The sequence below is a fragment of the Bos mutus genome, chromosome 25, assembly GCF_027580195.1.
Source record: "Bos mutus isolate GX-2022 chromosome 25, NWIPB_WYAK_1.1, whole genome shotgun sequence".
In the NCBI taxonomy this organism is placed as follows: domain Eukaryota; kingdom Metazoa; phylum Chordata; class Mammalia; order Artiodactyla; family Bovidae; genus Bos; species Bos mutus.
In genome coordinates this window covers 3669846-3690191 of record NC_091641.1, presented here as the reverse complement: position 1 = coordinate 3690191, position 20346 = coordinate 3669846, and the positions used below count along the sequence as shown (strand labels likewise).

At 56.2% G+C, this 20346-nt stretch overlaps 1 protein-coding gene across 1 annotated transcript in view; it reads left to right on the top strand.

Annotated features, from left to right (window-relative positions):
- Positions 1-20346, top strand: part of SDK1 (sidekick cell adhesion molecule 1) — a 743568-nt gene that overhangs the window by 649786 nt on the left and 73436 nt on the right. Inside the window, exons 25-30 of the mRNA XM_070363134.1 lie at positions 7207-7316; positions 8219-8369; positions 8924-9161; positions 14734-14849; positions 16036-16225; positions 18069-18167. Coding sequence (XP_070219235.1) covers positions 7207-7316; positions 8219-8369; positions 8924-9161; positions 14734-14849; positions 16036-16225; positions 18069-18167 — 904 coding nt within the window. The remainder of the gene's footprint in view (positions 1-7206; positions 7317-8218; positions 8370-8923; positions 9162-14733; positions 14850-16035; positions 16226-18068; positions 18168-20346) is intronic.

Here is a 20346-nt window from a genome sequence, read left to right as displayed (position 1 = left end):
AGGAGACTGTCCATCCTTTGCCTGTGTATCCGTCCACCTGGCTGCCTGCCACCTCCCACGGCGTGCTCTGTCTCTGGCAGGGTCACAGGTCAGATGTTCTTCGTCTCATCACCTCGAGCTCTGGAGTTGGGGATTTCTAATCGCTGATTTTATCTCCTCCTTCCCTCATCATGGGTGGTGTCAGTGCTGTCTGCGGCCCTCCCGACGAGGGGCTATCAACATTTCAGTTGTCTAAGCCTTCACTGTGGTGGAGTCTCTTTCTCATAATAGGAAGGAAAAGAGCAGCATTTTTCCTGAGCGGTCTGTCACGTGTGCATACGAGGGCTGTCATCACTGACGGCTCCTTCAGGAGTGGCTCGGCCATCAGGTAGAGTTGCCGAGATGGGGACAGCTCGGTGCGGTGTGACGCCTCTGCCCGAGCGCGTGCGTGCCGCGGGGATGGGTGGCAATGGCGTGCACACGCGGGTATTTCACAGTGTTTATTGTTTGCTTGATTGTCCATAATAACACCCTTGTGAGGACTTTCCTCTTATTCCTCGACTTGTGTGGGAAGACTGCACAAGATGAGTGGTTTGAAGTGGCTTTTTGTTCGTTACGTCTATCAGGTGCTTTTAGTTCCTATTACGGGACTTTTTAACATACCACAGGAGGAGGAGACACTGCAGCCTAAGGGGCAACTCAAGCACGACCGAGGGAAGCGCTTTACGACAAATGTCACTTTCAAGAAACAGAGGTCAACGTCCGTATAAATCACCCCTGTCAGACTGAATTAAGTTTTACGGGAGTTATGTTTTCCTGTTCTTTTTGAGAACCGCTCAGATTCTTTCATCCTGATTCTCTTGTTGAGATTTTAGATTTGCTTATATGTTTCATGTTTCCCGTCATTAGGTTTTCTATTTGCTTCTCCCAGTCATCCATTCATCCAGCAAACACGTATTGAGCCCCTCCTGTCACGTCGGTCTCCAGACTCATGCCACATGCTAGATTACAGAGACGGAAAGCTTTCAGTCCCCACCTCTAGAAACCCACAACTGGGGGAGGGGGTAGGAGGAATGATTGAGATGTAATAATAAAATGAGGCTTGTGAGAACTGTTATGGAAAAAAAAAAAAAGCGTTGCCAAGACAGCCTTGGAAAGAAAATGGGTAACAGTGGGATAATCAAGGAGGGCTCCACGTAGGAGGTGAACTTATTGTAGTTTGATGGGGAGCAGGACACTCCAAGCAGAGAAAATAGCAGAGTGACAGGCGCATGGCCCCCGGTTGTTTTAAAATGTAAATTTTATTATTATTTGGGTAGAGTGAAGCCAGGGGTCAGGAGATGTCTGCCTGGAAAGATCGTTTGTTACTCACAGTTCCCGAGAGGAGGGGGCACGCGATGCCAGGCAGGGCCGCACGGGGAGACCCCAGGGCGGCTGGAGGCAGAGGAAGGGCGGGTCAGTGTGGACCAGAGACCTCAATGAGGTTTCTGCAGGAGGAGTGGACAAGGCGGGGTGGGCAGCTGAGGACTGGCTGGTTTGGATCGTTCCCGTAGGCTCCAGGGCACAGGGCCTGTCCCCATTGCATGCAACCTGCCCAGGGTGGAGAGGACAGGTGGATGGTGGCCCAGAGGCTGGGAGCCGGTGGAGGAGGTGTGGGCAGTGGGCTCTGGGTTGGCCGGTTTGCACAGGGAGGCGTGCTCGCGGCTGAGCTGTTTACTGTCTCTAGGACCCAGCTGCCCAGGGAGGGGCGGTCCCTGCAGGGTCGGCAAGGCCCCAGTGTCCGGGTCTTTGATACAGAGCGAGAGCTGTGGCTGGTACACGTGGGGAAGGCTGAGCCGCAGCGTGGTTGGGCGGCTGGACTTGAGCAGGCAGTGATGGGAGCAGGCACCGGAGGGGAGGAGGGAGCCGATGTGAGGCCTGCAAGGCCTTGCTGAGGGGACTGTGTTCCTGAGAACCTGAGTTTCCCGGTCTCTGAGCTCGAGCCAGGGTGTCCCAGCGCTTTGCACGCTTGCCCCATCAGCGTCTCCCGGTGCGCCTTCTAGGCTGTCCTGTGGTCGCCACTCCAAGGCCAGGTGCCCGCATCACGTGAGCAGGAGGCGCGGCTTCTCGGGTTCCTACCCCTTTCCCAGCCCCCCAGACTCCCACCCCACCGCACTTCATCAGTGATGGCATCTCGGGGTCTTAGCAAGTGGTACGACACCGCGCAGGGTGCATGGAGATGCGGGCAGTCCTGTTTGCCCTAGAGAGGGGGTGTGTAAGTGAGAGAAGCGACAGACACAGAACCGTCCCCCCAACGCTCGTGGAGGACGGTGGGAAGCCAGCTTCACGTGAGGGCTGAGTGGGAGCTGGGTGCCCGGCTCCCTTGGTAGCTCCAGGGAGACGCAGAGGGAAGGGCTGAGGCTGGTCCCACACCTCCCTCCCCACCCCGAGTCGTAGAGCAGCTCTTGGGTGGGGGGCTCAGGCCACACACAGTGGGTCTACAGACTCAAGGAAGGCAGGCCCCCAGGGGCCCCCAGTGCAGGGACAGTCCTGGGTCCAGAGTGGCTTCCAGGAGAAGCCTCTTCTTGGGACGGGGGTACTTTATGGAAAACTGGTTCCTAGGAGGATATTTCAGGGGGAGTGTGAATAAAGTGGTAGAAACTCCAGCACCCGGGGGAAGTAAGAGAAGGGAGGCTGGGCAGCGGAGAAGGCCCTGGGCCATCCATGGGGCCAGGGCAGTGAGCCGGGCTCGAATCTGCGGTCGCCAGGGCTGTTCACTGGTGCGGGGGCCGGGGACAAAGCCCTGAGCCTCTGGAACAGTCGCGTCACAATCCTCCTGCCTCTGAAGACAGAAAGACTATGAAATAGCTAAAAAGTAAATGAATCACCAACTATCAGGAGGAAGCCAGCCTAGGGCTGCTTCCCATTAGGAACCTCGGCACAAGCTGGTATCAGGCAGTGCGGGGTGGGCGGGGGAGCTCATTAGGGTCGCAGGCTGCCCAGACTCTTCAGGAACTGGCCTTGAGTCCCTTCCAGGTCTGAGTCCCGCCCTGGTCGTGCTGCAGTCTGCCAGCGGGGCGGCCCATCTGACCCCCCCTCCTCCATGCCCCCAGCTGCCCCTCTGGGCAGTTGGGTGTGGGGACGCCGCTCAGACCACAGGCTGCTGGACAGGCAGGTTTTCCTGCTGACTCCGGGGTTCAGCTCAGCAGGCTTCCATGGCATGGATTCTGGAGCTTTCTCTCTCCTCCACTCTGCATAAGAACAGGGCCCCCTCCTCCTCTCCCCTCCCTGCCCACAGCTCAGCTCCACGTGCCCCCTCTCCACTCGCCGTCCCCTTGTGGATGAGGTTAATGCCTCTCCTCTGAGTGGCCATCGATCCCCGGCCCCTGGGATGCTGAGCTCATCAGGGCCGCGGGTGGCGGGGACACCAGAGGTTCTGCCCGGCGGGCTGGTTTCCACCTGACTTCTCAGAGGCAGGGGCTTCCCAGGGCAGGCAACTTGGCAACCCTGATGAAAAACCCACTCAGCAGGGGTGGAGGTTCTGGGACCCCAGGCATTCAAAGGGCAGGCGGGTCTGAAGGAGCCCCGCCTCCGGGGTCGTGGGTGCCAAGTGCCTGCCGGGGTTGGGGACAGCAGCCCAGAGCCCTACCCAGAGGATGCAGGAGGCCGCGACTCCTGGGGCTGCAGCACAGGACGCAGGGCTCCCTGTGGATGCTCACGGCTGCCCCCCGCTGAGCAGCATTTGAGATGTATGGCATCTCTGCTCTCGTCCTAAGTATTGCAAAGTGCTGTTTGTTAGCTTTAAAAGAAAAAGAAGCAAAAAAAAAAATTGTCAAAACCCCAGTTCCCCGTTGAGCTCTGATTGTTTTATCTATCATTAGTGAGCGCTGGTTGCTTCTAGAACGCTCCTTCCTGACGGTCTTGGAATCTAAGCGGAGAGCCTGAGGAGCCCAGCAGGAAACACAGGCCTTGGCTCCTGGCGGAGAAGTGCCCCCTCTCTTTACTCCACGTGTAGACCGCTTGTTTCGGAAGCTCTACCCCCCACCCCCGAGGTCTGGAGCCAGTTACGTTCTCCGATCGTTAGTTTTGGAGCTCAGCGCTAGGCAGCCCGTCTCAACGCTGATTTTGAAATCGTGCACATTTGTTTGTATTAACACATTCATCCGTATGTTAATAAGCCGACCAGTCGGGCCCTGAGTTTGGGCTGGACGCCGGTGGGGGTGTTGGGGCTTTGGTGGTGAGCCAGACCCCGAACCCCCCTCAGGGGCTCGTGGGACGAGGGACAACAAGCGGGGAAGACGCCTCGGGAAGGAGGCGGTGGCGGGTGGGGGTGGGGCACGCTCCGCCGCGGGGGCCCGGACAGGGTGGGCGGACAGTGAGGACACGGACTGTGCGGCAGGTGGCTTCTGCTGCCGCTTCGAGGCTCCGCTGCGGGGCCGGCCGTGCCCACACCCGTGGCCCGGGAACGCCGCGTTCCCCGAGCAGGAGGCAGGCCAGGGCCTGTGAGTGAGCACCGCCCGAGGCCCCTCTGTCTGAAGGCCGCTGATGGCGTCTGACTCGCTCAGCAGGGTCCGCCCAGACGCTGTCAACTGAGGTGCAAAGCTGCAGAAACCGCAGGCCTGGAGGTCCCGTGCGTCACCCTTCTGACCAGCGTCACGCCCGATGCAGCCATCTGCTCGCGGCCCCCCTGCCTCTCTGGGCTCCAGACTGCCCCTCGGGTGCTCTCCCCGAGCCCCGTACCACCCGCCGCTCCCTCACCCGCAAGCACTGGGAACCTTTGCCGGGCACGTGTCTGAGCGAGCCTGGGCATGACCAGCCCTGCATCGGGCTCGCGGAAGGTGCCGGAGGGCATGGAATTAGGGCGTCGCCTTCTGTGGCCAGTTTTGGGGGCGGCGTGGTCCTGTTCACAGAGGTGTCCCTATGGCCCGGTTTCGGTCCAGATTCCAAGGACTTCATCCCTATGGCCCAGTTTCGGTCCAGATTCTAAGGACGTCGCTGGCTTTGTGGAGAAGAGCAGAGAGCGGACGTGTTTTCGGGAGGTTCGGGTGTTGAGACTGTGTGATGCTCTCGAGTCACAACAGATGGGCTCATGGGGAGAATAGCCGACGGGTCCACGTGGCCGTGAAGCACCCACCTGAGCCCCGATGATGTGGCCTCCATTCAAATCCAGGTCTTTTAAAAAAGAGCGGTAGACAGGAGGGGAAGTGTGACTTGGATACCCCAGCCCTACAGTTGTAGGTTACACTCTTCAGAACAAAAGCCCCACAGCCAAACCACAGCACCTCCTATGGGGTCACAGGCTAAGGCTGGGGAGACCTGGGCCCCTGAGTGCCAGGCCCTGGACCCCGGCCGCCCTCCTCCCGACGTCCCTGCCCCCAGCCGCTCGCTGCTTCGCTGCCCCCTGAGCTCAGTACCCGCTCTGACATCCGGATCTTTTCCCCACCATGTTCTTGGCTGGTCACCGCCTTTTGCACTTTTGATGTTTTCTCATTGAGGTGAAATTTGTGGCGAACATAAAGTTGACCACGTCGAAGTGTACGGTTCACGGATTGGTGCCTGCACTCCAGCCTCCACTCCCACCTGGGCCGAGATGTTTCAAGGCTCCCGAGGCAATGCTGCACCCACCTCCCCCGCCCTGGCGCCCAGCCGTCTGCTTTCTGCTCCTGCGGGTCCACCTGTCCTGGGTATTTTATGAGATGGGATCACGCGGCGTGGGGCCTCCGGGTCTGGTTGCTCTCGGCATCACGCCTTCAAGGCCCGCCTGCGGTGCAGCAGGGGTCAGTGCTCCGCCCGTTCCGTGGCCGGGCAGCGTCCGTCCTGGGGCTGCACTGCTGTTTCCCCGTCGACCATGGACGGGCACTTGCGTGCTCCCCGCCGGGCTGTTGTGAGCAGAGCGTCCGTGAACGTGTGTGCGCAAAGGTTGGAGAGCCAGCTTGCACTTCTTCGGGGTGTAGACCCAGAAGTGAGGTTGCTGGGTCGCATGGTGGTTCTGGGTTTGCTGGAGGACCTGCCGAGCCGCTTTCACGCTGTGAACGGAGAGGGTTAGAGTTTTGTGTTTCGTTTCTCTGGGACTCGAGCCGCCCGGACCCATGTTTGCTGTCCCCTTCTGGTCTTGCATGCTCCAGTCCACCAAGGTCCTTCTAAATCTTCATGCCACACACACACACCCCCCCCTCGCCCCCGTGACCGCCTGCCAGCTTGGTTTCTCTGCAGACATCGCGAGCGTGCTTCCTGTGCTGTCCCTGAAGCCGTCTGTGGGGTGTCGCCTGCACGGGGCCCTGGCCAGCCCAACTCAGCACCGCCTACTTGGCCTGAGGCTCTCCGTGCCCACAGCCTTCCATCTGCAGGTGTCCCCGGGCCCCTGACCCCCCAGGCCTGCACAGGCCCAGCACCTGCCTGGACGGGGTGTAGGGACCTGCAGAGAACGCGGGGGGCTTCCCTGGCAGCTGGTGACCAGTGCCCCCCACCCGCACTGTTGCTGTCTTGCGGGGTCAGGTCCACTGGTCCACAGGGCAGGCAGCACAAGCAGGGCGGTCAGACTGGCTCGGGCAGGACTAGAAGCCGCTCGAACGAGGACGGGCATCAGGAAAGGTGTGGCTCGGGGTCAGGCCGGGTGGTCCTGGAAGGGCTGAGAGCACCGCCTGGGCAGCTGACCGGATGGGAGCTCACGGACAGGGACTAAAAGCAGCAGCAGAGCATCGCGCAGGACAAGGGACAGGCGGGCTTCAGGACAGAAGGTGTTGGGTCAGCTGTGCTCCAAGGCGGGTTTTACCACCTCAGCTAGTTCCCAGGGCAGCAGCCGAGTCCCCTGCACAGGGACCTCCAGAGGCCCAGCCAGTGGTGGCGTCTTCGGCGTGCGTTCGGGCAGAAGGGGTCAGGGTGGAAGCAGGAGGCGCGGCAGGGGAAACAGCTCTGGACCCTCTCTGGGGACACCCAGCCACTCGGGCCCCGTGGGGCTGGGCAGGTCTTCTCTGCCAGCTGGTCCCCTGTCCACAGGGGACCTGAAGGCAGGTCCTGTCCCAAGCTCTTGGTCTGAGTCCCCGGGGCCAGGTGTGCCCAGGCCCTGACCGCGAGCTGGTGACTGAAACCCCCAGACCCAGTGGTGGGGACAGAGGGGTCCCTGCTCAGAGGCACAGGTCGGGGGGTGGGGGGTGTGCGCTCACGGGACTGAACACCCCCTGCATGAGGGGTTGGCCAGCGGCCTCAGCCCCAAATGGTCCAGCGGGTCCCAGGCCCTCCATCCTGCAGGTTGGAGCCATCGGGGACGAGGAGGAGTGGGTCACCCTCTGCGAGGAGGAGAACGAGCCGGATGCCCAGATGCTGGAGATCCCGGACCTCACGCCCTACACTCACTACCGGTGAGAACCGCCCACCAGGGCCCTCTGTCCTCAGTGGTGAAACCCAGCTGCACGCGTGCGAGCGAGACGCTTCCAGCCGCCGTAGCAGTAAACTGAGCTTTTCCGGGCACAAGATGCTGTTGAGTGTCGTTCCCAGAGAGACTGTCCCTGCTGCCAGGCCAGCAGCGTCCCTTCCACCAGCTTCGCTGGCCAGCAGGCATGGCTGGTGTATCAGGCTCCGTAGCCAAGACCCACGTGGTTGGAGATGTAGGTCTTTTTTTTTCTTTTTTCCACAGAACCCCATCTCTGGGGCTGTCAGGGTGCTGTGTGTGTGAAGAGCAGACGTCCTTGAGACACCTGCCTCACCCTCCCCGGGTCCCGGAGGCATGGGTTTCACTAATCAAGCACTTAACGTGCCATTTAACCTTTGCCTCTTGACCCTGAAACTTATCCAGGCAGTAAATCCTTGGCCCAAACAAAGGACAGAGTGTCAGCGGCTGCTTGAGATGCCGCGACTTCCCGTAAGATTGAGGAGAGAGAGAGGATTTCCAGTTATCTCAGATGCTGGGTGTGATAGCCTCACTGTTCTGCCAGGATGGATGCACTTCATATGACCGGGGAACAAAAGACTGAGAATGACTAATTCAGGGAGTAAAAGGGGAAATTATATCTTTGTGAAGAACACCGTTTCAATATAATACCAAAGTGAGGGTTTTTGTTTTTTTTAAAAAAACCTAATGAGAGGTGCTATTGAACCTATGCTCATTTTAACATCCTTCCTAGTTTAGAGCAGATGAATCAAGATTCACTCGTTTTTAGGGGGAAACATTCAGCGTAAAGTGAGCTGCCGAGGCCCGTGATGTGCCATGTGAAACTGGCGCGGGGCCTTGTTTCCTCCCGTTTTCCCGCGTCCCCTCCCGCAGGTTCCGCATGAGGCAGGCGAACGTCGTCGGCGCCGGCCCCTTCAGCCAGTCCTCCCGGGTCATCCAGACGCTGCAGGCCCCCCCGGACGTGGCCCCCACCAGCATCACTGTCCGTACTGCCAGCGAGACTAGCCTGCGGCTCCGCTGGGTGGTGAGTCGGGGGCGGTGCTGGGGGGAGCCCGGAGCCTAGTCATCGCTTCCTCCTGCCTTTGTCCAGGTCAAAGCTAATCTCGTCATTAAACCAAGAAGTAGCGCACCCTATAATTAGTGTTGGATCTCAAACCATCCCCAGCTGTCTTATTAGTAGCGTTACCCACTGGCTTCTCGGAACCAAGACATATTCTTCAGGGAAGAAAGTCAACCATCCCACAGGCTCGACCTATAAGTCCTTAAGCTCGGTCGACACGGAAGGGGTCTGAAGTATTTGTAAGAGAGCCAGCTTGATATTGAATCAGAACATTTGCTCACAAAATTAAGCTACAATATATTAAAAGAAATTAAGTTCAGCTAAAGTTACTGACAAGGCTTCCTGTAATTAACAGAAGAAAAGTTCCAGGGAAAAGTTAAAAAGAAAAAGTCCAAGAATATTCACCCCAGAGTAGCTGTTCCATGGACTCAGCCCCATAAGACAGGCTGGTGCTTGGGGACCCTCATGGGGGGTGGTTCCGAGACGGGGGCCCACCACAGACTGTTGTCTGCTTCCAGCCACTGCCAGACTCTCAGTACAACGGGAACCCCGAGTCCGTGGGCTACAGGATTAAGTACTGGCGCCTGGACCTGCCCTCTGCTGTGCTGACCCAAGTCATCAGTGATCGGCTGGAGCGGGAGTTCACGGTCGAGGGGCTGGAGGAGTGGACCGAGTATGAGCTGCAGATGCAGGCCTTCAATGCCATCGGTGCCGGGCCCTGGAGTGCGGCCGTGCGGGGCCGGACCCGGGAGTCGGGTGAGTCGGGGCTCCGGGCCCTCCCGTGTCTCCTGGAGGAGGAGTGGGCCCAGGCTCGGTGGTATCTCACTGGCTCATCCTTACCCACCCCACGCCCCCTACTGTGTCTTTCCTGAGTAATTAGGTCAACCTGCCTCAGAGCCCGTGACACTGCTTTGCATTTGATGATGGATTCTCCCAGGGGCTGGACTTGAGTTGTTGTTTTTAACTAGGGATGATTTCACCACCAGTGCTTGGAAGTAGGGGCATACGGAGACTGACGGGATCTTTTTGACGCACGGTGTTCAGGAATTCCTCCCGACAGTTGTGCATGTGGTGTGTTGAGACACTTTCCTCTGCCCCAGAAAATAGACCCTCAAAGTCTGTTGCTTTCGCACAATGGGAGTTTCTCTTTACAGCGTAAGATGGGTGTTCCTGTTAGTGAGTCCATGGAGTGATTTGAGGACCCAGGCTCTGCCGTCCTGTAGACTAGCTGCCGTCTCACCCAGTGGCCAGAGGGGAGAGATGAGCAAAGGGTGGGCGCCTCTGCCTCTTGACACCTGCCCAGAGACAGCTCACAACCCTTTGCTTACTGCCAGGAAGGGAGGAGAGCTTCCAGAGGTCGCTTGGCAGAATGCTTATCTTCTAGGTTCCATGGCCAGACTGGTCAACAGCAGTTTGCAGGACCCTTGCTGGCCTGGTTTGAGCTTGTAGAAACACAGAAAAGAGTGTTGCTGACACTCTTTAAAGACACACAAACCAGCTCTTTCCGAGGGTCTGAAATAGTGAGGATTTCTCCTGAAAAGAAAGACCATCTCTGCTCTTCAGCTCACCCCCACCCACGCTGTTCAGCACTTGATGTATCAGGGAACTGCTTACCCTAGACCACGTGGGCTGTTAGAAGTCGGGCTCTGAATACCTTCCTGACCTCCACCCAAGAAGGCTGAGACGAAGGTGGGAAGTCTGAGACAGGAAACTAGCTGCATCAGGACTGAGCTATTTCCCCAGAGGCTTCCTGAGCCCGGGGCAAGTCCTGTCTTATGTCGTATACCTTAATCTTACACGGTGTTAAACACAAATCATATCTAACGTTGACTTGTTTACGTAACGTTGATTCTAAAGCTAGAAATAAATATTAAAGTCTTTCATTATTAAAAGAAAGCATTAAAACTCTAAGTAGAGATTAAAATACCATTTAAAACAGTTTTTCTTAGGGAAAAATAAAATAAAACACAATCATTGAGTAAAACACTATGATTGAAGTAATAAGTAGGTTAGACACTGCAAAAGAGAAAATTGCCAAACTGGAAGCTGAAAATGAGTGAAAATCTCAAATACAGCACAGAGACATTGACACTGAAAGTATGATAGAGAAGTTAAAAGACAAAGACTAGACTGAGAAGGTCCAATATACATTCAATAAGATTCAGAAAGGATGAGGGGCAGGGGCAGGGAAATGAGAGGAGGAAATACACAGAGATTATGGCTCAGAAATTACAGAACTGAGGTAAGACACTGTGTATCAGACTGAAGACATGACTCCTGAATAGAAAAAATAGAAATAAATCTGCACCAAATTGCACTGCCCTACAACTGCAAAATACCAGAGCCAAAGAGAAAATCTTAAAAACATTTGGACCCAGGACATCTCACCTCCAAAGATCGTTTGAAACCAACTTCTCAAGAACAACAGCAGGCAGAAGACAATGGAATAATAATCTTGAAGGAACTGAAAGAAAGTAACTCAACCTCAAGCTCTGCACTTAGCCACAGCCTTTTGTTCAGAAAACAATGAAATATCATGTGAAGGTGAAGAAAGTGAAGTTTTAAATGGAAAATAATATTTTGGGATAAGTTTTCAAAGAACACTCAACAAAGACGACCAATGGCAAAATGACTGCCTTGAGAGTATCTTTTTGTAAAAATCTTTCTAGCTGCTAAAAAGCCATCCTTACAGTGGTCAGACAGAGGATGAGATGGTTGGATGGTATCACCAGCTCAATGGACATGAGTTTGAGCAAACTCCAGGAGATAGTGGAGGACAGGGAGCCTGGCGTGCTGCAGTCCATGGGGTCACAGAGAGTCAGACATGACTTAGCAACTGAACAACAACAACAAAAAAAAACAGTGGTCAGAGGTCAGAGGTCATCACGGCATCTGATGAAGAGGGTGAAGGGGTCTCCAGGGCACGCTGGTGGAGAGTCACAGCTGCTGATGGAGTCAGATGGGGTCGGAGGGAGCTGGGAGGAGAGGAAGCCTGCAGGTCCCTTCTGGAACACGCAGCACCTCCGTGACAATAGCTGTATGTCCATGCTTTAAGAAGCTCTGTGCACAGACATGCTGAAAGCCAGCCGTGGAAGCACCACGCAGAACTACTCAAGCCACATTTACATGAAGTGTCCGGTTTTGATGGGCACTTGAGCTGGTTTCATGACATCTTATGATATATTACAAGGGTAAATGAGGCCCTTAAAATCAAAGACACTACATGAGGCACAGCTGGTGCTAAGAGGGAAGCCCTGCAGAGGAGAGAGAAGAAAAGAAGGAAATGCATTTTAAATGGTACTCTTTTTAATGAAAGGAGAGTTTCTAGGATTGTCTCAAAATTCAAGATACCAGGTTGGAAAGGAGTTGAATCTCCCTCAACTTATGTAATGTGCAAGGTTTTTTCCCAAAATCTTAAGAACATAAATATTTTGTAACTAAATGGCAGTTTTCCCTGGTAAGACTCAAATGGGCTGAAATTTTCATCGTGAACACTACCATTTGCTCAGCCTGTCTCCTCGTTGGGAACCCAGCTGCATTCTGGGCACCAAGGCTGAGCTGCCACAATTGCCCAGTTGCCCTCACTCTCTGGGGACATGGATGGCCTGCCAGTGTGTGGAGGCACATGTTACCACGTCTTAGGAAGTCATCTGTTACATGTAGGTCTACATAAGAACTGGGCACTTATGGTCTCCAAAATGAACCGCAGGAGACAATTAAGGATTGAGAGGTGGCCAGTTTGCGTTGCTATGATGATGGCCTCTCTCTTTGCAAAGAGATGGAAATTTAGAACTTAACACTAGTGTCTGGGTACAGTATACTTGCTCCTCTCACCTGGCTCTAAATAAAGTGGAAAATGAAATCGGAAAATTGTAGGTTTACCTTCTCTTTGAATGATAAGTGACACCTTTAATTCACAACTGACGCAAGGTGCCAGTTTCTCGCTCAGTTGTTTTTTTTTAATTAAATAAGCATATGTGTCAGCAATGTCCTGGTAACTGCCTTGGCAGTTACAACACCGAGGGGGAGCCCCTGATGGGCGGAGGACACGAGTGGCACCGTGGGAGCCCCTGCAGAAGGTGGGGGACTCGGAGTGGTGTGTGCGGCCGGCCTGCTCCCTTCAGGGGGCTGAGTTCACTGGAAGCCAGGAAGATTCTCTCCCTGTGACACAAATCTGCTCAAGTGAATTATAGTGTTTTGTTGAATGACTGAATGATGGAATGAATGACCCTCTACTGACGTAGTTGGGAAGAAAAAGTTAATCGACCAGGTAAGCTGGCCAGCATCTTCTCTCCAGAACTGTCAGGAAGGAGGACCCGGTGCTCGGAACAGACAGGCTCCAACAGCGGTGTGTGTGTGTTGTGGGGGCGTTGGCCAACCCACGTGGCAGCTGGTTCACGCCTGCGCTCTGAGGCCCGTCAGTCAGCCTCTTCAGTCAGGCTCTGAGGCCCGTCAGTCAGCCTCGTCAGTCAGGCTCCGAGGCCCGTCAGTCAGCCTCATCGGTCAGGCTCCGAGGCCTGTCAGTCAGCCTCGCAAGTGGGCAAGGGCTGGGGGGTTCCCGCCTCCCAGGCAGTCAGGCCAGGAAAGCCGTGCTTCCAGGCCCAGTGCGAGGCCCGGCCTGCCACTGGGCCCTCTTTGGCCCCTCCGCCTCCATCCCAAACCTGCCGCTTGCGGAGCACCTGGGACCAGCTGGCCAACAACGGAGAGCATCTCCTCCAGGGCCTGCAGGAGTCCTGTCATTTTTTTCTTAAAGACTTCATTACAGCAGCCCCTTGTTTCCTGGGGCTGCTGTAATCACGTGCCCCAGAGTGGTGGCTTCAAACAGCAGAAATGTATTCTCTCGAGGCTCTGAAGGCCAGAAGGTGGAGAAAGGGATGTGAGCAGAGCTGAGCTCCCTCTGGAGGTGCCAGGAGGGGCGGTCCTTCCCCCTCCCAGCTTCTGGAAGCTCCTCGGCTGTGGCAGTACAAACCCAGTCCTGCCAGGGGTTGGGGGTCTCCCCCACGCACGTCCATCTCTTCTCACAGGGATGCCAGTCCTGCTGGAATAGAGACCACCTCACCCCCATGTGACCTCATCTGACCCATTACATCCCAGGGACCATATTTCCCAATAAGGTCACATTCTGGGCCCAGAGGGTCAGGACTCAGCATGGGAGCTTGAAGGGGCACAATTCAACCCACAGCAAAGACCACATCGCTTTGGTACAGAAGCTCTAGGAAGCAGAGTTGGGGAGCAGTGTCGTCATGCAAAAATACGTTACTTTCTGTCTTCAGACTGACTACCAGAGGAGCCTTCACAATGGCTGAGCAGAAAGAAGGAAGTGCTCATGTATGAGGGAGTGAATGAGTGAGTGTGGAAGAGAACAAATGAGTGAGTGAGTGAGTGAGTGAGTGAGGAAGGGAACAAATGAGTGAGTGAGTGAGTGAGAAAGGGAACAAATGAGTGAGTGAGTGAGTGAATGAACGAATGAATGAGTGAATGAGCGAGTGAACGAGTGAGTGAGTGAACGAATGAGTGAGTGAGTGAGTGAACGAGTGAATGAACGAATGAGTGAATGAGCGAATGAGCGAGTGAGTGAGTGAACGAGTGAATGAGGGAGTGAGCGAGTGAATGAATGAGTGAGTGAGTGAGCGAGTGAGTGAGTGAATGAGCGAGGGGGTGGACGCGTGAAGGAGTACATGGATGCATGAGTGAATGGATGGACGGGTGGACAAGTGAGCCAGTCGGCAGGCTGGTCCTGGGGGTGGTCACTGAGAAGGTGTCACAGCCCCATCACGTGTTCTGTGCCCATGAGTTTCGTGAACTTGACGTGTTCTCCTTTTCGACCGAGGAGGTGCTGGGGGTGCTGACACTCGCTTTGGTCGTTCCTGTCACCCCCTCCCCACAGAGAGGTGCACCATGTAAGGCTCCCCTGCCCCCACCCCGGGCGCAGATCATAACCTCCCCTCCTCCCCTCTCCGCCTGCCTGTCCCCCACAAAGTCCGCGTTTAGAGAGGTCCATGAACTGTGTCTGAAAGTGAGGATTCCGTCTGAGATAAAAGCCACAGTTCTCACCAGTTAATATAAGAATCAGACAAGCTTATTTTCTCTCTGGGTGGACTCGGGTAACATGGAGCTCCTAAATACCCGGGATTTATGGAATTTGTTGCTAATATTAAGGAGATTTACATTTCCATGATACCCCTGCAGGTTTAATCTGATCACTGCAAAAACGCTCAGAGTGCATTGCTATTTCAAGGACAACTTGATTAGAAGGGTAAAAATTAGACCTTTATTTGTAGAAGCCTTTAGACTTCCGGAGCCAATCTCTTTAACTCATTCCTTGCAGTTCCTTCAGCCGCCCCTGAAAACGTGTCAGCCGAGGCCGTCAGCTCCACCCAGATCTTACTGACGTGGGCCTCAGTCCCCGAACCAGACCAAAACGGGCTCATCCTGGGCTACAAGGTACGTGCTCGGGTGACCTTCCCCGCCTGCCTCCCCGGCCGGCAAGCTCGCATGGCCTGTGCATCGCTGGCTCTGGCCTGTTTCCTGGACTTCACCCTCCTCCTCTCATCTCCCTCGTCACCGTCTGGGGTGAGGGTCGCTCCACCCTCGTCACGCGGGCCCACGCAAGGCGCTCTGAGCCTAAGATGGGCGGAACGGCGGTTGCTCCCTCTAGTCGATGGTGGCTGATTTTGTACAATGCCAAGGACGTGTCCAGAGGCCCCTACACATGTGTCTGCAGGTGTCATCACCACCCGTGTCCGTCCTGGGGGCTGGCCTTGGCGTCGAGGCTTGGCACCTCCCGGCTTCTCTGGGAGACCTTTCTGGGCCAGCCCTGTGTGCTTTTACCCAGGCCCTCAAAACCCCCCTGTTCTGTGCCGTCCGCTCCGCCAGCAGCAGGGCGGACCTTCCTGGTTTTGACCGTGAGGCCGCGCATGTCATGTGCTGTGGCCTCTCCTTGGGCCGTCCATCTTCTCCATCCCGTTCTGTTTCCTCCTATCCTCACGCCCCACCGCCACCCCGGGGCATCCTGATAGCTCCTTCTGGCCCGTTTGGATGCAGCGCCCACAGCCCCACCTGGCCGTGGACAGCCCTCCCTCCCGACCCCCGCCCTTCACTGCCTTCCGGCCACTGCTCCTGCGGGCCAGCTCCCGGCGGGGGGAGCTTTGGGAGTGAGGAGCCGGCGGGCCGTGGAGGGACCGTCTCAGTGCGGCTGCGGCTCCAGTGAGGGCAGTGAACAGCCCCGGGGCGGGGTCTTGGTTCAGGGGTCCCCAGGTCCTCCGAGGCAGGAGGCCCGCCTCCTAACAGCCATGCAGCCGAGTGGCCGCCGGCTCCTTTAAAAGAAGCGGGATGTCTCTGTGTTTGTGTCGAGCCCTGGTTTTAGGGGCTGCCGCCGGGGACCTCAAATCCTGTCAGTTACAGCGGAGCGTCTGGCTCACCCAGCCAGCTGAGGGCTGGGTCATCGCTGCAGCCACCTTCCAGTCTCCAGGAAATTGCTGCACTTCCCTCTTTCCCCAAAAGTGCCAGCGGTTAGGAATTAGATCCCCACGTCCTCAACTAGCTGCCCTGGGGGAGGACGGGTCCTGAGCCCCCCAGGCCCCTCCTCACACACTGCCTCCCCTCCCCGCCCTCGTGTGTCGCCGCTCAGATCCTGTTCCGGGCCAAAGACCTGGACCCCGAGCCCCGGAGCCACGTGGTGCGCGGGAACCACACGCAGTCGGCGCTCCTGGCGGGCCTGGGCAAGTTCGTGCTCTACGAGCTCCAGGTGCTGGCCTTCACCCGCATCGGGAACGGCGTCCCCAGCGTGCCCCCCATCCTGGAACGCACCAAAGACGACGGTACGTCGGGGCCATGCCTCCGCCCGCCCCCCAGGTTTGCTGTCCCCATCCATACCCTTCGGACAGTGGTCATCTTCAACTTAATTTTCAGAACACTCCTTCTCCCCTCGGTTCAGCAGAGGAAAATGAAGCAAAGCTGTTTTCTGACCACAGAGTGCCCCTACGGCCAGTTTCAGCCAGAGTGAGTGTTTACAGGTTAGGGGTGAGCCTGAAAGGCCAGATGGGCCAGGCCAGGACGCCTCAGGCCGCTCCTGGTGGCGTTGGCACAAAGCTGCTGAGAAGCCCTAGGTTCCCTGGGGTGGCCCCCTCAGAGGGCATGTTTGAGGGGCTGAGGTGCCCAGGTTCCCAACCCCAGAAACAAATACCTCTTGATGATTGTCTAAACTTTCAGCCATGTTTCTCCACTTAGCAGATGTCAGCCACCCAAGGTTAGCTCCTGTATATGATCTTTGTTAACCAGACTGTGGCAAATATTCTCCCCCCCAAAAAACCCAGGCTCAGATTCAGCTGAAAGTAAGGCACCAGAGATTTTCTTCACCCTTTTACTGAAGGAATTAAATCAGCCTGGAAAGTGCTCTAACCGCTGAGATGACACCCTCCTCCCCGTCTGCTGGGAGACAGCCCGGGAGCTGGGCCTCACCTGGGTCAGAGGAGGGGGCGCCTCAAGCATCGTTCTTCCTCGGGGGCTGGTCTCAGGGCAGCCAGCGTCTGAAAGGGACCCTGTGGCCTGAAGGCCATGTCTTTGCAAAACTGTATGTTGTGTCCAGGACCACCCGAATGAACAGTAACAGGGGTGTTTAGTAATGGTTCCTCAAACTGGGGAGGGTATTCTTCCCAACGCACAGGCAGGGGAGTCATGGACCGCCGTCTGTTTTCGGCCACAATCATGATATAAACTTGTTTCTCCTTCCCCTCATTTTATCGCGATGCAAGCAATCACCCTTGGGGACAGTGAGGGGCAGAAGCCATGGAAGACAGACCAGACGTCAGAGTTTCCCGTTTTGAGTCGGTCCTGGCGTGTGAGCCCGTGGTCTCCTTCAGTTTATTTCACCCAAACGCAGGGGTCAGAGCACAAGTTTATAATTTAAAATACCGTTCTCAGCTAAGTAGCTCGAGGCAAAGTTCACAGCCCTGGAGTGGCTGTCACGCACGTCATTTTATTTCTATATCGATTGTTCCATGCCTGTTGCCTCTTACCTGGGAAGAGTCAGCTCTTAAGTTCCAATGAGAAGTTCCCACGCTGGCCACACGTTTACTAGGTTGTCCGTTTAAGTAAATATATTTTACAGCGTCTACGAGCCTATTATTCAGTGGTGCCTGCATACATAGCTAGTTTTTGAATTACTGGTGCACCAGACCATGAAGAAGAACTATGACACTCATTTGTGGACATCGCCTCTTGATTTTCTGGGACGATGCAGGAGAGGGCTCGTGTGTCTGAAAGGCCACTGCTGTAGCCGTGTTATTTGGTCAATCACTGTAACCTCCACTGGAAGTTGGGAGCAACACTCAGCCACCTTCTTCACCTTTCATCTGCCGTATGGACGTCCAGACTGGGAGAGGAGTCAGCTCAGATTGGCAAAGTCTGACTTGATGTACCCTCTACCATGCTACTTAGTGACTGTAGTTGCCAGCTTTTGGCACCACTCAGGACTCCCAGCGTGGTTCATGAGCACTGCAAAAGTCACCTTCCCAAAACTCAGAGTGATTCACCCGTGAGCAGTGTCGTCAGCAGTCATGACTGTCCTTGGCCAGCCCACAGGACCCTGCAAAACCCCGCCGTGTACCCGAGTGACATCCCCAGTGGGGCCTGATTCTCGGGTCTTTTTTTTTCCCCCTTCAGCCCCAGGCCCGCCCGTGAGGCTCGTATTCCCGGAGGTGAGGCTCACATCTGTGCGGATCGTGTGGCAGCCTCCAGAGGAGCCCAACGGCATTATTCTAGGTAAGGGAGCGGCGGGGACCACAGCTCAGAGAGAAATGACAATTAGATTGATTTCATCCATTTTTATTAGATGTCTAAAAGGTTAGAGAAAAAAAATCCCATCTGCAGCAGCCTGGCGTTTTCTGAGCCGAGAGACCGCAGCCCTGTGTCTCCTGCTCTAAGGGGTTCTTCGCAGAATGAAATTTACATTCTGTTCGCCCAGAATCTCTCTGTTCACGGTTCACGGCAGTACCATCTATAATTGACCTTCCCTCTGCTCAGAAATAACCCAGTTATTTTGATGTGTGTTTGGAAAACAGCGGGCTGGCTTTTCACAGAAGATTCCCATGCGGGCCTTGCTCCAAGGTCCCAGAAGTGTCTCTCTGCTGCTGCAGGCCCGGCACCCAATCCTTTGAGGAAGTTTCCCAATTGAACTGCGTGCTTGGGTCCCAGGGAAGCGGTTTGCTTTGAACTTGGCATTCAGGGGGCCAGCTCTGATAACTTTGATGAAGAGTCTTAATTTACCCCAGTTTTCCCAAAGGCAGCAGGTTTTATTTTTAAAGGTCATCAGTCCGTTGATTTGTTCACTCTTTCACTGTGACGAATCAGGAGCCTCTGATGTGCCAGGCCTCATGCAGAGGGGGAGGGGAGAGGGAGGAGGGGAGAGGGAGGAGGGAAGAGAGGGGGAGAGGGGAGGGGAGAGAGGGGAAGATGAGGGAGGGGAGGGGGAGGGGAGAGCGGGGAGGAGAGAGGTGGGGGGAAGGGGAGAGGGAGGGGGGAGGGGAGGGGGAGGGGAGAGAGGGGAGGGGAGGGGAGAGAGGGGAAGATGAGAGAGAGGGAGGGGAGGGGGAGGGGTGTAAGGAGTGAGTAAGACGCTGGCGGGGCAGGTCCTCGAAGAGGAGGAACCAGTGACACGACCGCGTGGTCTCGATGTGGGGTGTGCGTGCGTGCTCGTCACTCGTTCGTGTCTGTAGCCTACCAGGCTCCTCTGTCCGTGGGATTATCCAGGCAAGACTACTGGCGTGGGTTGCCATTTCCTCCTCCAGGGGATCTTCCCAGCCCAGGGACTGAACCTGCTTGCCCTGCATCTCGTGCTTGGGCAGCAGGTTCTTTACCACTGAGCCACCAGGGAAGCCCTCGATGCGGGGAGGTTCCGCAGAATGCCCTGCAGGGCAGCGTCTCCTGGATCAGGGGCTCAGGGCTGGACAGTGTTTTCAGCCTGGAGCTTGAGGATGAGTGTTGGTAAACAAAACATTGGGTCTGCTCACCCGCAGGCAGTAAAGCCAGTCTCCTGACACCGGGCCGTGGAGAAGGATAAAGAGGATAAAGCATCTGCCTGCAGTGCAGGAGACCCGGGTTCAATCCCTGGGTTGGGAAGATCCCCTGGAGAAGGAAATGGCAACCCACTCCAGTATTCTTTCCTGGAGAAGCCCATGGACAGCGGAGCCTGGCGGGCTACAGTCCACAGGGTCGCAAAGAGTCAGACACGAACTCTGCAGCGTTTACTGCCAGGCGACACGCACAAGGCGTCAGGGCAGCTGGTGCTCAAAACGCCCCAACTCCCCAGTGGGTTTCAGTCTGGTGGGGGGTGTGATCAGCATGCGCTGTACTGTGGCTGGTGGACGGCAAGGTGACAGGCGGGGTCACAGGGGTTAGCCCAGCACTCCTCAGGCCCGCAGACCTGGGCGCTGCGTGCTCCAGGTCATTCGGTTATCCAGCGCTTACCGCCTCCCCTGCGGTGGGGGTCTCAGCATCTGTGGAAGAAGTGAGGGACGGCACACACTGTTCCCGGGTGCTTCAGAGAGGCGCCCCAGCACAGGACACGGGGAGGGGGCTGTCCCGGGAAGACCCAGAGGGTCTGCTCCGTCACACGGGTGGTTTCCAGAGTCTTGAACCGATGCTGCCTTCCGCCTGCGGGAGCATAATCATCCCTGGGGGGTGTGGGCCGGCCGGGCTGCGAACCCCTGGGAAGGCATCGTGTGCAGGAGGGGCCAGCGGCCCAGACCTTCCCACCTGGGCCTTCGAGGGCCCGGTGTGTCTCCTGGGGCCAGGCTGGCCCTGAAAAATACGGTCCTTCCTCCTCCTCACCCACCGCAGACCCCAAATACGTCTGCTCGGGTTGCAGGTAATTTGACAATCACACCCTAATGCAGTAAAACGTACCACTTACACCTGCTCTCCAGGTGAGGACTGTAAGATT